The following is an 18,673-nucleotide window of genomic DNA, read 5'->3' on the forward strand; positions in this document are numbered from 1 at the left end:
ACTGAGTCACAGAGACGTTAAGTGACTTGCCCAAGGTCACACAACAGACAAGTGACAGATCCAGAATTAGAATCCAAGTCCTTCTGACTCCCAGGACTGTGGTCTATCCACTAGGCCATGCTGCTTCTCCAAAGACAGGTTTAAAGACAGATTCTTCTTTAAAGATAGGTTTTGTCTTTTTTGTTTGAGAATTTATAGTGGAATTTGGCATCATTTTCTCTGAAAATTCTAGGCCACTGTAGAGAAGTCATACATCGCAAAAGATAAATTTGAAAACTTAGTTCCCTTGAGATGAAGAAAGTTGTGTTTCTACAGTGACTGCTTCCCAATTGTTTGGCAGATCCACTCTTAGGCATTTTCCTGGCATCCTCCTCTCTCCATCTAAAGGGATGGGCCACAAAGGAAATGGGTGGACTTCTTGTCCCCAGTGGCAGTGCTTCTGTGATAGTGCCGACTGGGTGGCAGGTGCTGGCCCATGCCTTGGCTGGGGTTTTGTTATGCCAACATGAAGACAACATGGCACAGTCTTTCTCTTGGCTTCCAGACAGCCAGAGGGATGCTGCCTGTATGGGATTGGCCATTCTCTGAGGTGGTGGCTTGGGCAGGAGGCTCTCTTCTTCTTCATGCCCAGAAGGGGCACAGTCAGCCCTTCCCACACCACAGGAGAATATGTGACCTGAGCCTTCGGCCCCCAAGCCCCACATTTGCTGACCACTGGCACCAGAGGTAAAAGGTCCCTTCCAAGGCTGCAGAGTCTCATGATTTTAAGGTAGCCCTTTTCTCAACTAGAAAGCCTGATTGAATACTAGATGATCTATAGGAATTTGTTGGCGTAAAGAAAGGTTCATTTGGCATAGTCTGGTCTGTTGGTTACACTAAAGGGAAAATATTGCTTCAGGCTCGCCAAACAAGCAATTAAAGTTAGAGCCAAATCCCATTACATCTCCTGACCCCAGTTTCTGACAGTGGAAACACAAGTCTGAATCCTGTAGGATTTTCTGAGAAACTCTTAGCAAGTGGCTAGCTGGATGGGCAGGGTCCTGTCAAGACAGAGGCTAGCATCCTGCTGACAGGCTTCTCTCCAAAGCCTCGGGTAGATCTAACATTTCCCACCCTATTCTTTTAGTTTGTGACTCTGTTCAGATCCGCAACAAGATCCTGAGAGCTGCCAGGATTGTGTGAAACTTGGAAATACAAGAATCGAAGGTTGGTATTTTCCCCCAAACTCTCCCTCACCTCACTGACAAGTTCAGGAAGAAATTTGCTCCAGTTGAGATGATGGTTTCGTGAAGATTTTCAGAATGGGCTTGAAAGCCTATCATTTTGTTATCCAGGAAGGTTGTGGAAATGTGATGTACTATAGAAGAAGTGTTTCTTTAGGAAATTGGTGGATTCCCTGCCTCAGAAAAATTCAACCGATGTGGGTGTTTCTTTTATGATAGGTTCTGACTCTTTGCACACAGTTCTGACTCTCTGCACACAGTAAGCGCTCAATAAATACGACTGAATCAATTTTTACCATGTTACATGTGGTTATGCCAATGCCTTCATTAGTCCTCTTTGATTTCCAAGCTCACAGGCATGGATTCTGCTGGGGTGAAATGACTATCGTGTTGCTTTCTTCATTTTCGATATGGGATGCAATATTTTCTGAGAATATTTCAAGTTGGTTCTTTAACTCTGGTTTTTAGAGGATGCATGTTCATTTTAGCATACTCTGGTTTTTAGCGGATGCATGTTCATTTTAGCATAGATGTGGCGATTATGTTTGCGGCTTATGGGCAAATATTCCACTAAGAGATGAAGCCCCGTGGCTTGAAGAAGCCATGATTCTTGCACAGGCTTGGCTGGAGGAATGAATTCTGTCCTAACCATCTCATTCTTTTCTTTTCCAACATTCTTTTCATTCATTTTTAAAGGACTGACTTGCTTAGTTTAACCCAAGTCAAAAATGGTGCTTGACTTTTATTAAAATGACATTGCTACTCTGAGTACATCTAACAGTAACCTCTCTTGCTCACCTGGAATTAATGTGATGTTGTTTCAGGTCATTTTATAAATTGGATTTAATGTAATGAAGATGATCCCATTAGAATGGGCTACTCTGTTGTCATTGAACCTCTGGTTGTACTGTTGGAAAATATCCCTTTGTTGGTTTATTTACAAAAAATATGCATTGAAACAGTATTAGCTTTCTCTTCGTTTCTTTAAAACATGAAGAAATCACACAAACTACCCCTTGAAAAATTAGCCTAAACTTTTTTCATGTATCAATTGTCCTGGCTGCTGGCATCTTTGTTCAGTAGAATTTCCTTGGTCATCTCCATCAGAGAAACTGCAGGGGAAAGTATATGAACTCATTGTGGGTGAGGAATGTGTCTGAAGTTGTACTCTCCCAAGTACAGCTCTTTGCACACAGGAAGCACTCAGTAAATACAACTGAATGAAAAATACAATTGAATAAATGACCCCTTCCATCTCATTTTATGGTTGGAAATGGCTACCTAAGTGGCTTGAAAGTGTAATATGTTTACTCCATAAACTCATGTTCACACTTTTGCTGTTCACATTTAACTGTTAGATCGTGGTTTAAGTGTTTTGGTGTTATCAAATGTTTTACACTTACATTTCATTGCATTTTTGATTTCCTGCAAAAATTTGTCATCTGTGGCCAATTCCTCTATCGATTTTGAGTGTGCTTGGGCAGGGACTTGCTGTACCTTTTCCTCTTGACTAGTGGCAGCTGGGAGGGAATCTTGGGTGGGATCATTTGCACAGCAAGTCAGTCCCTTTATCATCAATGGTTTTGTCTTTGGTATGTTGCCAAATTCCTGCTTTTAAACCTGGCTCTTTATTTCATCCCTTCAAAGAATTTTTGAATTAGAATGGTTTTCCTCTTGCTTCTGGTCTTTCAACCACCAACGCAGACTCCATTCCAATATCAAGTGCTACATAAAGCCATTTCATTACCACCAACTCGTCTCCAAAGCCCCCCTTGAGCCTTCCTTCATTCAGATCCAAACATTAAACCCTTTCCTTTGTCTCTCCCTCCTCTTTCTCTTCTCCAGAACTGAATAAAAACGGAAGAAAGCTTTTTGATCCGCCAAATGCACGGGCTTCTTTCCTGGAAGGCGGGGCCAGCGGAAGGCTGCCACGCCAGTATCACGCAGACATTGCTAGCGTCAGTGGTCGCTGGTAGCAGTAAACTGTCGGCATGCATTCAATGAACAGTTAAAATGGCCCCAGGAAACCTGTGGACAGCTTTCACTGCACACCACCCTCAGCACTTTGGGCGATGGATATCAAGGACCAAAGCATTTTCTTTGCACAAGTACTACTTGTGCCAAAAAAAAAATAAGAAAAAGAAGATAGAAAACACTTTCTTGCCTGTCGTCTTTCAGAACACCAAAAGTGGATTACTTTTTACTTCTGTAGATTGGACAGAATTTGCAATAATAAGATAGTTTTTTTTGTTTAGTATTTTATTACCTATAACTATAATGTATGCACTGAATTTTTTTACTTTGAATGAAGGAATAATTGGACCGCTGGGATGCCAGAGAGGGTGGACTATTGGTTTTTATCAAGATGGGATTTTCTGGTACTGCTTCAAAATAATTATTGAGGTCTTTCAGCACTTTACATGTTCTGATTTCTTGTCCTGTGGAAATATTTTTCTCTCTGTCATTTCCATAGCAAATGCCTTATTGGTGCAAATCAAATTTAATCACTTGTTCTGACAGTAGATGAAATCGTCTCCTGATAACGGTACTAGATCTCTGCAGAATATTCCACAGTTGATGGGGAAATGTTCCAAAGGGAATTCTCTTGGTCCAAGACCAATCCTATTCATTTCATTTCATTTAGTATCATAGAAACACTTAACAACGAAACTAGTTCACTATAACAGGTGCAATGAAAGACCAAAATGGACTTTGCAATATTAACCCTTTGCAGTCATATTTAACTGCCGCCTGTATTGCTAAAAAAGATTTTAATGGTTGTCTGAAGGCAAAGGGCTATTTTTAGTATACTGACACTAAAGAATATCTATTTATATCAAACTTTTATTTTTAGATTCTATAAGTCTACAGTACATAACAGGTTGAACTGAAAATCTACTAAAGATTTATGGTAGAAAAATGAAAGGCATTCATCAGACTTGAGCCCAAGACCATTCCTTGGTTTAGACAGACAACTAATTGTTTTTGACAAGACAGCACTGTTGCCATTATATCATGAAGCGTGTGTTCTGGTACTGTGTTCACATGCAGTGGAGATCAGAGAACACACATCCATGTTGTCTTACTTTAGACTGGTGATTGTCAAGAAGGAAGGCTTTAACCTTTCAGATGAGAACTCTCCAAGAGTGGTTGGGTTAAAAAAAAAAAAGAGGCCATGTTGGAAACGGTTAGAGCTCACTATTTCATTCATATACTGTGAAAGTCCAAGAAATCTGGCAATATTGTTTCCCGTGTCTTTTCGGATGTTGTCTTAGCAATTTATGAAGGGTTCAAATGTCCCGGAGAAAATCATAAAGTGCCTCTCTTTCTGCAATGCAATATTCATTTTTGAAGAACGTTAATTTGTTGAAATACTTTCCCAGAGAAAATATTGTGAATTCCTGTACTGTAATGACCTATTTATGTTCAGTGTTCAAACATTTATAAATGGACATAAACCACTGTTGGAGGCTCTTAACAAAAGGCATTAGATTAGCATTTACAGTTGGTGGCATTTTATGCAAACGTGGGGTGAGAAATACTTGCCTTTCCCTTTCCACGGTGACTCTCGCTTTTAAGGAAAGAAAGTAAATCAAGGAGCAATTTTGCACGCATAGAGGAGTTTTGGACATCTTAATAGCAGTCAGTGGTTGCATTGAGGGCATAGATAATGAGGCAATCATAAAACTATCAACTGTAATTAGTAGTGAGGGGCTGCTCACTCTTGGTTTGGACCCAGGCCACTTAATGATGTGTTAACTGAATGACTGCCACAACAAATAGAATTGGTTGGAATCATTTCCAGTGTATAAGCTAATATGGCTCAAAGTGACTTCCCAAATCTCTTTAGTTACACATTCATCTGGGAGGAAGGGGTTCCCGGGGTGTCCCACTGTTTGGCTGAACCTGAACTCTGACTGGAGCTGTTTGTTTTAGCTAGAACGTAAGGCAGGAGAGACATTGGAGGGCATCTGTCTTTTCTCTCTGAATGCACACCACATACTTCAGCAGTTTTCTCGGAGGACGTTGAAGTGAGTATATGGGATTCAGCCAGGAGGGGTCCGCATAAGTGGACACGTTCTGAGCTAAGCCAGAGTGAAGGGTGACCCAGGGTAACGTTGCATTCAGAGGGGCTGCACAAAAAACCAAAACACACTGGAAAGGAATTTTCTCACTTCTTTTGGATTCCACAAAGGGAATATGACACTGCAGAGTACAGTGTTGTCAGTGTTATATTATGCACAAAGAGTTGGATTGTTCGACGAAAATGTTAGTTTAAAATCTGTGCCTTAATAGCGACCAGATATCTGTAAATATAGAGCAGATACGGATTGTAATTTTGTGTGGGTTTGTGTCCTGTTAGTCGATTTTTAAGAAATGAAATATGGAATTAAACATAAAAAATGGGAATTTTGCCAAACTAATCAATTGTTATATGAAAATAAATTTATATAACCCCCTTGCATTGTGCATGGTAAATGATGTGTGGTTGCTAATGTGAAAAGACTGTCTGACTCTAGCTATTGGTTTTAATAATTTCAGTTGGACTGTAGCTATTGGAGTAGTGTTGGATTTACAGTTCACTTTTTATTGTTACTATTTAATTCCTAGACTTCCAGTATTCTTGTTTGTAGCCAAAGTAGTTTGAGGCAGGAGAGAGGCAGACTGTAAATACCCTCTCCATGACCCATAGTCAGGCGTGGTACCATTTTTGCATCCTTATGCAGGGATGGGAGAAGGTTTTATTTTTGTGATTTGCAGTGTCGGTTCTCTCAGTTTAGTATATCAGCAAACCTCTTGCCGAAAGAATGAGGGCTAGTTACTCCTAAAAGTTTCACTTCAGTGATGAGTGGATTATTGCATTATCATGACGTACTGGGTGTCTAAATTACCACATGGCTAAATTCATTCTGAACAGAATTCCATATTAATGACAAAGCAAACGCATTTATTGACCAAACCAGTAGAGAGAAGAGACAGGAATCACCCCTCAGAATGAAAATTCAACCCATGAAAGTTCAAATACTCCTCCCATTCAAATTATTTAGGATTACAGCAAGGTAAAAAAAAATCAGTTATCACATAAATGAGGCCATACTGGATTAATCATCAATCAATGATATTTATTGACCATTTACTCTGTGAAGATCACCGAACTAAGCGATTGGAAAAACACAGTACAATAGAATTGGTAGATACATTTCCTGCCCACAAGGAACTCACAATGTACAATGGGAGATTGACATTAAAATAAATTACAGATTGGACAAATGGGCAAAGTTCCATAGGGGTTAGGCTCTGTGTCCAATCCACTTATCTTACATCTACCCCACCACTTGGTACAGTTCTTGGCACATAGTAAGCGCTTAATAAATGCTATTATTATTATGCCCATCTCTCTCAACGGAAGCTGAGCGATGAAGCGGGGGAACCGTGTGGTTTACTTTCCTTTATATCCTCCTGACAAGTTAGTGTTGTACCATGTAATATCTCTAGAGTTTCCTCTGCATCCCTGATTTTCCCTCTAGTAACCAATTATGAACCGTCTGTCAATAAGCCTATCCAAATCCTTTATGAACTTACTGATATTCCCAACCTCCATAGCTACCCAGAGTAAAGCATCCCACCTGATTATCATCACCGTGTTTCCTTCGGTTTGTTTCGACTCCACCACCCTCAAGCTTCAGTAGGTACCCCTAGTCCTGATATGAGGGGTTCTCCTTGTTCTCTTCATCGATGGTTTCAAACTTCAGTCATGGTGCCTCTCAGCTATGATCTTTCCAGACTGAAGATTGCTATTCCTTTTAGTCTGTCTTCTTACAGATCATTCTGTTCGCTCCACTCCATTACTTTGCCAGCTCTATTCTGTCCTTCCTAAGATGTGGTGACCAAGATTATGTGCTATATTCAAAGTGGGAATTTACCATGGTTTTATAGGATGGAAGAACTACACCTTTTGTTTCATTTCCTCTGCCTTCCTGATGATGCCTGGCATTTTAATGGTCTTTTTTTAACTTACCACACCCACGTTAGAGATGAGTTCGGGGTTGGCTGCCACTGTTTTTGGAGAGTCTAATGTGTCACTCGTTCAACTCTAAATTATTCAAGGGCTGTGGATCACCAGGGCTCTTGGTTTCGCTGTCTCTTCCTGAATAATAACCTCTGGGACATTGCTCATTGCTCATTAACACCAGCCGAGTGGGAGGGTAGGAAAAAAAAAAGTGAACTCAAATTCCTGTCACTCAATTGAGTGGTTTATTAGCTCTTATGATGAAGGAATTTTTTTATGGCATTCATTAAGTACTTTATATTTGCCAGGTATTGTACTAAGTGCTGAGGTAGACTCAAGCTAATCAGGTTGATCTATTTCAATCATATACATTATCCCTGTTACCTGTGACTGTGGAAAACAGTTCTTTGAAAGGGACCATTAATGTGTAGTTTAAGTCAATTGGGTGTACATTCATCTTGGAAGAAACAATCCTTTCAAGGTATGGATGTATTCACTTCTCAAGCAACTGGGTCTTGTGAGTTGGGCCACCTGCCTATTTCCTGGGCCAGCTTCCTTTTCGCACACGGAACTGGCTTGGCACCTGGGCATAGCTTCCACTGCTAGGCACTTTGCCTACCTAAACTCACCCCGCCCTTAGCCCCACAGAATTTATGGAGATATCCATAATTTAGTTATATTAATCTGTCTTCCCCACTGCACACAATACGTGCTCAAAACATACGAGTGATTGATTGATAAGCAATGCCCTCCTGAGCTCCATCCTCGTCTAATGAATTCCCCAATGAATTCCCGGCATCCCAAACCATTAGCCACCGCTAGCATGTACAGTTATTGTTATGATGTTGATATGCTATGTACCAAGTAGTGTTCTAAGCACTGGAGTAAGTACAAGTTAATCAGGTCAGATACAATCCCTGTCCCACATAAGGCTTGCAGTCTGAGTAGGAGGAAGACCAGGCACTGAATCCACATTTTATAGTTGGGGAAACTGAGGCTCAGAAAAGGGAAATGACTTGCCTAAGGTAACACAGCGGGTTAGTGGGGAGCTGGGATTTGAACCCAGGTCCTCTGGCTCCCAGGCCTATGATCTTTCCACTAGGCTATGCCCTCCTTTGTACGTGCACTTAATTGGATATGTTCACTAAGTTAAGTGCACAGTTGTGCACTTAACTGGATATGTTCATTCATTTGAGCATTACACTGTAAGGGCCTTGTGGCCAAGGATTGTGATGTTTGTTTGGTACTTTCCAAGTGCTTACTGCCATGCGTTGCACCCAGTAGAGAATCGATGGTATTTATTGAGCACTTCATGCAGAGCACTATACTTAACGCTTGGGAGAGTATAACACAATAAAGTCGGTAGACTTTAAAGTCCCAGCCCACAAGGAACTTACAGTTTAGATGTGGAGACAGACAGTAAAATAAATGATGGCTACGTACCTAAGTGCTGTGGGGCTTGGATGGGGTGAATATTAAGTACTCAGATAGTAGAGATCCAAGGGCAGAGGTGATGCAGAAGGAAGAAGGGGAATGAGAACTTAATGCACGGGAGGCCTCTTGGAGGAGATGTGATTTTAATAAGGCTTTTGGGATGGGGAGGGTTTGTCGCATGTGAAGGGTGAGGGAGTTTCAAGCCAGAGGGAGGATACGGGCAAAAGAGTTGGTGGGAAGATTGATGAGATCAAGATAGAGTAGGTTTGTGTTAACAGAAGTGAAGTGAGCAGGCTCGAGGAAATCAGTAGGAAATCAGAAAGGAAAGATGGGAGAGGGCAAGTTGATTGAATGCTTTAAAGCCAATGGTAAGGAGTTGCTGTTTAATGCCGAGGTGGATGGGCAACCACTGGAGATTTTCAAGAAGGGAGATGTCAACTGAGAGGACCAGGGTTCCATCCCAGCTCTGCCAAATGCTTTTTGTGTGATCTTGGGCCAGTCACTTAACTTCTCTGTGCCTCAGTTCTCCTGTCCTCCCTCCTACTTAGAATGAGAGCCCTATAGGAGACAGAGCCTGTTTACAACCAGTGCTTAGAACAGTGTTTGACACATAGTAAGTGCTTAACAAATACCACTGGGAATAAAAAAAGTCTTTTAGAGAAAATGGTCCAGGCAGTTCAGTGAAGTATGGCCTGGAGTGAGGAGAAACAGTAGTCAGGGAGGACCACGAGGAGGCTAATGTAGTAGTGTAAGGCAGGCTATGATGAGGGCTTAGATCTGTCTTGTAGCAGTGTGGATGGAGAAGAAAGAGTGGATTTTAGTGATGCTGTAAAATTAGAACTGACAGGATTTGGTGACAGATTGATTATGTAGGTTGTATGAGAGAAATGAATCAAAGATAATGCCAAGGTTATAGGGATGATAGAGGCTGCCTACAGTGATGGGAAAGTGTCACTTGCCACCCGGCGATGGGTTCGTTCAGGAATCCGCACGGCAAGAGAGAGAGCGGGGCAGAAAGGCTGAGTTTTAAACAAAATTTATTCTGTGAGGCGAATTGAAACTCCCTTTAGGGAAAGGTATAATTATTTAATTATTTTAAACACGGCAAATTGAACTTTCCTTTCAGGAGGCCCCTTTCAGGAGGAATATGATTATTTAACGATATTAGAGCTTCCCTATCGGGAGGAATATACTCGTGCGTTGCTTGTGGCAAAACACCTGGGTATCACCCAAGAACTTTTCCCACTTAGAAGGAATTCACTTATGACTCGTTTGCATGTGGCGAGGCAGCTAGCTATCACCCATGAAAGCTTCCCACTCTGGAGGAATACAGTTATGCCTTACATGACAGTGGTGGAGCACCCTAACTTCCAGCCCCCACAGCATTCAGCAGGACACTTACCATACCATAGCTCCTCACTTGGTTCAGGCAGAGCGGGCATCCCAGCCAGCAGCCAGCTGCTGCAGGTCTCCATCCGTTACCTACAAGGTCAGAGGCTGCAGGTATTTATTACCTGTGCACCTAAACCTCTCTGACTTCAGGCCTTCCCTTAACCAATCTCCCCCGCCCCCCCCCCCACCCCCAGCTTATTTGATTGGCACAGAGGCGAGGGGCAACTCTGTCACCCCTATTTCCTTCCTGTATATCTTATTTGGTCAGGACGGAGGTGATGGGTAACTATTTCTGCCCCCTTGACCAAAGAAGTCTCACAGTGTTGGAAGTCACGGATAGTGTTTTGACCTGGAGATAGTGGGTGCCCAGGTTCACCTTGGCACAGAAAGAAAGGGAGACTATTACTACTACTGAAACTGGGGTGGACTGTGATTCGACAGATTTGCTGAAAAGAGCATTCCAACTACTGGGGATGATGTGAGCAAGGGTTTGTGGGAAAAGGGACAAGTGACCCAGAGATCGATGGAAGAGGAGAGCCAATAATAAGTAAAATGGAAGCGGGCCGAATCCTTCTCTTTCCCTAAGTCGTTTCCACTCAAGATCAGGGGCTATATGCCAATGCCCCACTCCCTTCCTAAATGCTCTTTCCTTCCCCTGCCCATATGGACAACAGTCTGCCCAGGGGGTTATAGATGTATCCTCGGGCAGTGGGAGCCTGTCACCCTTCAGCCTCCGATGCCCAATCTCCTTGTTTTTCTCCCCAGGCTAAGAACTCAGTCCGTCTCTTGAAAAGAACAGGCAAAGTGAGTGTCTTCACAGCACAGAGGCAGAGCAAACACAGCGGTCCCTTCATTGGCCACCCCACCCTCTCTCAGGTTCTCAGACCTCCTCCTCTTCCACCCAAAGTCTCCTGTGAAGATCCCTGACTGAATATTCCCCACCCTCTGGAACAATTCTGGAGGAAGAGGCAAAAAGATGTGGATCCCTGTGTCCTTTAGGTAAACTTAATTTAGTGCAATCTGTTTGTGTGGATTTTAGATATAAAATATAAGAAAATAAATTTCATTTCTCTCATTTTTAATTTTTTTTTTTGGAAGTGGGGGTGGAAAAGGGAGAGGGAGAGGCTTCTGGGCGGCTTTCCATTTTTAAAACTCCAAGCAAGATGCCGCTTGACCGAGTGGCTGGACGTGACATTTAAAAACACCTCATCAAAGTGCCTTGAGGTCTAGCTGCTCTGTAAGATTCCTTGGCTCATTCTGAGGGGAGATCAGCAACGTTAGAAGTCATCTTTCCCAGGGGTTAGGCCTTCAGTGCATTTTGGAACAAAGATTGAGAATTGGGCTCCATCTGTAACCGTGGAGGCAGAACATTTGGATGGAAATGAGAATAGGAAAAAATGACAAGAACTCAAATGTCCAAATACAGATTACAAAGCTCAGATTGGCTGTGAGAGAAAATTTAGTGTGTGGCCCTTTCACTCAACCCAGAGACATGAATCATTTTGAACACCCACTCTGTGGAACTTGGTTGTCATTGGTGGAGATGCTTTGTGAATTAAACACTAAGCCCCTTAGCAAAGCTTCGGGGACAAATGTAAATTCAAATCAAAATTTTTACTTACAAACAGGACAGCCTTTGTCTCAATTTCCTGTTGCCTTTCTCAGAGCGGTCATCATGGAATCCATCTGGAAAACCTTTAGCGAATGGGTGGGTGGCTCAGGGGGTGGCAATTCCTTGTTTTCCATGATGTCTGAGCCCCTCACTGGCTTTGACATTAGCAAAATGAAGTGTAGGTCGTGCCCCATTACATTCCTTCATGTTGAAAAGCTCTTCTTGAGCTAATGGATCGACTACGTGGAAAACCCTATTTATCCTCTCCACATTCAGGCATGATGGCAGAAAACCACTCCATTTCTTCATCTTTTTATGAAATAACACTGTCGTAATATTAGCCTGCAGTTTTATTCATGGTAATCTCCGTGTTTTTTCAGCTTTATTAACATAAGCCTACATGGACGGTTAATGTGGATACCCAATTCTTTAAGATGTCTTTGGGATGAAGTTTTATAAACCTATAAGGGAAATTCCTGCAAATGTCTTCCACACGTGTGTACATAATGGAGGTGTGTTTCTACTTGGTTCTGTAAGTTCTATGGATGGTACCCTCAGGAGAGCTGTGGTTATGGTGTCCTTTGCTTATGAAATTCTCTTCCTGCAAGTTTCTGCCTCTGTCCATTTCAGTCTGTTTCATGTTTTCAGTCTGGCTGAGTGTGGTGGGAAAAGTCTTTTTGGGCCCCTGGATAAATGTTTATGTGCAGGATGAGTGCTTTTCAAGGCTGGCATATGTGAGGTAAAGTGTAGAGAAATTGAGAAAAAAAATGTCCACGAAGGTGATTCGAGTCCATTGGAGCAGAATGGCAAATATGAGTTTGGATTTATTTAGTTCCATGGTGGATTTCACCAATGAAGGTCTTCTGTTTTGATCAGAAGACAGTTTTTTTTATTAGCTACCTTATAACTATAACTCATTGACTCCTTTAAAATATTATTTTAATGTTTTCAACAAGGAATTGCTTTGCCTTTGATCGCCTGCAAATGACAGTGGTAAAATTCTTTGGGGTCAAGAAACCTACCTGTTCCTCAGATCTACTAGTGTAATGAATCAGCTGGAAACGAAGTGACACGGTTGTTAAGAGAATGGTTTTAGTTGGAATGGCTACAGCCACCACGTAAATTAACTGTATCAAAGCCACCCAAAATCAACCTCGGGATTCCAGGGACCAGTGATTGAAACCGAAGGGAAGATAACCAAGTAAAATATCTTGGGGGCCGGGAGGAGGGAAGATGGGGGAGGAAGAAAGACAGAGGAAAATGAGGTCGTCTGTATCTGTCCAGAACTTTTGGCCATTATACAGGAGGATGAAATTGCACGGTTCGTGTCTGCTGTTTGGATCTAGTCTAGTTTTAAATACTTTGGCTGAGGAGAGCAGACAGAATCCGATCTCAATAATGAGGGCTCTGGTTTGGAGGATTCCTGGTGTTCGGATAATGCTTGCCTCTGCGGCATGCTCTGAAAACACTTAGCACATCTCTGGGCAATGCTGTGTCACACCCGGGTGGGAGAGGGTGGAGGCAGCTGGTGTCCCCGTACAGACATGTGAGTAGAGAAGTAGAGGAGGCAAGACATTGATCTGAGGTTTCATGGTATGTTTGGAGAAGAGTCTGGGCAAGAATCAATCATTCAATTGATGGCATTTATTGAGTACTTATTGTATGCAGAGCACGATACTAAGCGCTTGGGAGAGTTCAGTACAACAGAGTTGGTAGACATGTTCCCTGCCCACAGTAATCTTCAGTCTATCGTGAATCTAGGCCTTGTTTTACCTAGTCTGTTTTTATGGTATTTGTTAATCACTTACTATGTACCAGCATCTACTAAGAGTTGGGGTAGATGCAATCTAATCAGTTTGGACCCAGTCCATGTCCTACATGGGGCTCACCATCTTGATCCCCAATTTACAGATGAGACAAATGAGACACAGAGGAAGTAGAGCTGAAAGCTATTAAGAGGGCAATTTGGAGGATTACTAGAAGTATTAGATAAGTTCGTTTGTGGGTTATAGGTTCTTTTATTAGGTGAAATTGGCTAGCGAAATGACTTGCCCAAGGTCAAACAATAGACAAGTGGCAGAGACAGGATTACAACCTAGGTCCTTCTGATTCCAGGGCCTGTGCCTCTTTCTCTTCATTTCCTTTCCTCTTTCTTCAAAAGCAAAGTTTGCTGCCACTGGAGGAGACTTTGTCTTGTTATGGGGGTATGCCCTCCTTCCCCGAGCTTGCATGCCCTCCATGAGGCTTCCAGCACTGTTTCAGGCTGGTTTGGCAGCACAGCCTTCTTTTGTAGCATTGGTGTCCACTGAGAAGCAACTGGGTTGTAGGTCACTGGACATTTGCTCCTGATGGCTGTGGAGGGTTTTGCTCCTTACTCTATCTTGGTAGTTGTCTTTTGACCCATCCAAATAGTCCCACACAGAAACACTTGTGAGTCCCTAGACACAGAAACACTTGTGAGTCCCTGGACTCTGTTGTATTCCATCTCTTAACATGGGCATGCTCACTTCAGAGGTCAGAGTAAATCAATTCCATATGTGGTTCTGTCACTTGTCTGCTGTGTGACCTTGGGCAAGTCATTTCACTTCCTCTGTGCCTCAGTTACCTTATCGGTAAAATTGGGATTAAGACTGTGAGCCCCATGGAGGACATGGACTTCTGCCTACCCTGGCAGAAGTTGTTGTCTGTCTCCCCCTTCTAGACTGTGAGCCCACTGTTAGGTAAGGATTGTCTCTATCCATTGCCGAATTGTACTTTCCAAGTGCTTACTACAGTGCTCTGCATACAGTAAACGCTCAATAAATATGATGGAATGAATGAATGAATGAATGAATGGTACAGTGCTCGGCACATAGAAAATGCTTAACAAATACCATAAATATATATGTGTGTATATCCTGGAGTTGGCTCTAGAGTTATAATTGTGGTATTTAAGTGCTTACTATAATAATAATAATAATAAGCACTTACTTTTGTGCCCGAACACTGTTATAAGCACTGGGGTGGATACAAGTTAATCGGGTTGTCCCATGTGGATTCACAGTCTTCATCCCCATTTTACAGATGAGATAACTGAGGCACAGAGAAATTAAGTGACTTGCCCAAGGTCACACAGCTGACAAGTGGCAGAGTGGAATTAGAACCCGTGACCTCTGACTCCCAAGCCCGTGCTCTTTCCACTAAGCCACGCTGCTTCTCGACATAGCATTGTGTCAAGTGCTATAGTAAGCCCTGGGGTAGATACAGTATATTTACAGTACAGGCAGGGGCTTGGATCTTGCAGTTGGATCTGTGACTTTGGGGATTTGGTATTTTCCCCACGCTCAGCCCTACAGCCAGCACTTATGTACCTATCTATAAATTATATATTATAAATCATTTATGTTGATGTCTGTCTCACCCTCTAGACTGCAAGCTCATTCTGGGCAGGGAACACGTCTACCAACTGTGCTGTACTGTATTCTCCCAAGTGCTTAGTACAGTGCTCTGAACACAAGTGCTCAAATACCACTGATTGCTTGATTGAAGGGGCTCACAGCCTGAAGGGAGAGCAGGTTTTGGATCCCCATTTTACAGATGAGGAAATTGAATCACGGGAGAGTTAAATGAGTTTCCCAAAATCACTCTTGGCTGAGCTTTTCTGAACATATTGTGAATGGCATTGGACCATCTTCTTGCCTAGTTTGCAACACAGTTGGGTAAGTACCTTTGTTTGGGTGGAAAATGAGAGCTATAGGGATGGGTGGATATAATAATTGTGGTATTTGTTAAGTGCTTACTATGTGCCAAGCACTGTACTAAGAATTGAGATAGATACAAGATAATCAGGTTGGACTCGGTCTCTGTCTCACAAGGGCATCACGGTCTGAGGGATAGCAGTTTGCGACTTGAAAGCAACATGGTGTAGTGTGGATAGAGTACAGGTCTGGGAGTCAGAAAGTCATAGGTTCTAATTCTGGCTCTGCCACCTGTTTGCTGTGTGACCTAGCACAAGTCACTTGACTTCTCTGTGCCTCAGTTACCTCATCTGTAAAATGGGGATTGAGACTGGGAACCCCACGTGAGACAAGGACTGTGTCCAACCTGATTTGTTAGTATTCACCTCAGCACTTAGTAGAGTGCCTGACAAATTAAGCTGCATTACTAAGTGGAAAGAGCACAGGCTTGGGATTCAGAGGTCCCCAATTAGAGTCAGTGGGTTCTAATTCCAGTTCTGCCACTTGTCAGCTGTGAGACCTTGGGCAAGTCACTTAACTTCTCTGTGTCTCAGTTACCTCATCTCTAAAATAGGGATTAAGATTGTGAGCCCCATGCGGGGCAACCTGATTACCTTTTGTCTGCCCCAGTGCTTAGAACAGTGCTTGGCACAGAGTAAATGTTTAACAAATACCATCATTATTATTGTTATTATTAGTATTATTACCTTGTTGTGAACAGGGAATGTGTTTACCAACTCTGTTATCCACATATGTGTTTACCAACTCTCTCCCAAGTACTTAGTACAATGCTCTGCACACACTAAATGCACTATAAGCACACACTAAATGCTCTATAAATATGATCGATTGATTAATTGATTGGAATAACTAAATTTCTTACCTCTAGCTAGTGAACTCTTATCCAGGTTTTTTCCTCTACCTGGAATTTCTTTGTGATTCAAATCCATCGGATAACTGCTTTCCCCATCTTCAAAACCCTTCTTAAATCAGGTTTCCACTAGGAGGCCTTTCTGGTTCAATTCTATTGCCCTCAGTTTATATCCCTACTAAGCACTTAATCACTCTAAGGAATTAAATGCTCATTACCTCCCCCGCACACTCAATCACTTAAACAGAAACTCATGTTCATAGTCACCTGACTGTCTTCCTTCTACCTGTAATATAGTTTGGTATCTGTCTCCCCCATGGATTGTAAACTCCTTGAGGGCAAAGATCGTGCCTATTAATTCTCCCAAGCGTTTGTAGGGCCTGGCAAAAAGGAGGTACTTGATATTGACCGATCAAACAATCAGTGATATTTATTGAGCACTTACTGTGTGAATAGCACTGTTCAAAGTGTTCAGGAGAGTACTGTAGGCATATTTCTTGCCCACAGCAAGTTTATATGTTATATATGTGCCCAAAGGATACAGATCCAAGACCATAGATGACACAGAAGGGAGAGGGATTCGGGGAGAAGAGGACTTAATTGGGGAATGCCTCTTAGAGGAAACATATGCTACTGAATGGTTATACTGCACATTTCAGTCGCTTAATTATTTTGCTTTCTGTATTTTCTGGGAGTGACAAGAAAGTAGTAAATGAGGGGGAAGTTTCTGACAGAGGTGCTTTAGAAAAGTCCTTATATGTTCTAAAATTATAGAAATGGAAGGAGCCTGAAGTAATCACCTGGTCCTGCCTTCAAGAAGGTAAGGAGATACCAGTGTCTTCTTTAATAGCTTTTCCTCCTCTATCATTCTGGTAGTCGAAAAGGTCTAAAGTCCACTGGAAATCTTTCCCACTAAAAGAGCAGATTCTCTTAGCTTCAGGTGGAGAAGTGGCATGACAGTGGAAATAGTATATGCCTGGGAATCAGGGACCGTGGTTCTAATCCCCACTCGGCCACTTACTTGCTGTGTGACTTTGGCCAAGTCTTATCTGGGCCTCAGTCTTCTCATCTGTAAAAGGGGACTTCAATACCTGTTCTCTCTTCTACTTAGATTGTGAGCCTCACCTGTGGCAGGGATCTGGTTTCCTTGTATCTACCCTGGGGTTTAGTATGGTGTTTGGCAAACTAAGTGCTTAGCAAAAACCACAATTGTCATTATTTTTATCACTAATTAATAAGGTAAATCCCTAGTCATCCTTTTCTTGGGACAGCGGAAGAGTAGAGCCAGAAATTGTGCTGGAATAGAGCGAGCTTGGTCTTGGCCAGGGTCCACTTTCAGGGACTTCTTCACTTTGGCTCTGCAAGGAGGTAGTCATTTTGGGAAGTCAAGAACCCTGGAGGTAGGTTTGAGCAGTGGAGACAGTTTAATGGAAAGAGAGCTTGTATAAAGGAAGGAGCATTCTACTTGCAGAGATCCATAGAGGGATGACGACATGTTCTAAGCCCATCTCATCATTGCACTTCATTCATCACTTATTTCTCAGATGTCATTCACTATCCTGGCTTTCTACATTCAGAGACTCTGGCAGAATTCTTTACCTATATTGGGATGTCCCAGCTGCTGGCTGATATGTTTTGATAGCCTGGAAGTGACTTGGCTTAGGTGTTAAAAATGTATGTGAGTCCTTGAGCACCGCACATCTTTTGAAGCCACATTCCTAGCCAAGTGAACTATTTTTAGCGAGAGGCTGAAATTCAATTCCCCAACTCCTTACCCAGGGTTCTCAGTAAGAGGCTTTTCAACAGCTGCTGGCCTGTCTGTCTGCCAGGTGCAGACTTAGCTATGTTCACAAGTTAGTTTCAACTTATAGATTGATTCCAGCCAGTTTCCAGCAGTCTTCTCTGAAGGACACAGTGTGGCCAAGAAATCGGAAGTGTTCTCTGACATTAATCAAGTAGCCAGGCCCATCACCTCCTGGTTGTATCTTTCCCTGTGGGGGCCTCATCCCTTGGGGTTGGATTGAGGTTGGATGAGAACACACCCAGATAAATCCTCCCTTCCAGTCCCACACATTCTAAGTAGGAGAGAATATAGGTATTAAATCCCCATTTTGCAGATGAGAGAACTGAGGCACAGAGAAGTGAAGTGAGTTGCCCAAGGTCACAGAGCAGGTAAGTGGCAGAGCCGGGATTGGAACTTAGGTCCTCTGTCTCCCAGGCCCCTGCTCTTTCCACTAGGCCATGATCCTCTGCCTTCCCTTTCTTCCCTTCCTCTCCTTCTCCACTCTCCTCCACCTTCTTCTCTGCTCTCTCCTTCCTCATTCATTCAAGCATTCATTCATTCAATGGTATTTTCTAAGGGCTTTCTATGTCCAGAGCACTTTACTAAGCTCCTCTCCCCTCACTCTCTCTCCC

General features: G+C 42.6%; 1 protein-coding gene across 1 annotated transcript in view; it reads left to right on the forward strand.

Annotated features, from left to right (window-relative positions):
- The window catches only part of BICC1 (BicC family RNA binding protein 1), a 284,059-nt gene extending 278,367 nt beyond the window's left edge, over positions 1–5,692 (forward strand). Inside the window, exon 22 of the mRNA XM_029059879.2 lies at positions 3,069–5,692. Within this exon, the coding sequence (XP_028915712.1) occupies positions 3,069–3,199 (131 nt within the window). The 3' untranslated portion in view covers positions 3,200–5,692. The remainder of the gene's footprint in view (positions 1–3,068) is intronic.
- The last annotated feature ends 12,981 nt before the right edge of the window (positions 5,693–18,673 follow it).

Source organism: Ornithorhynchus anatinus, chromosome 3 (genome assembly GCF_004115215.2).
Source record: "Ornithorhynchus anatinus isolate Pmale09 chromosome 3, mOrnAna1.pri.v4, whole genome shotgun sequence".
NCBI classification, from domain to species: Eukaryota; Metazoa; Chordata; class Mammalia; order Monotremata; family Ornithorhynchidae; genus Ornithorhynchus; species Ornithorhynchus anatinus.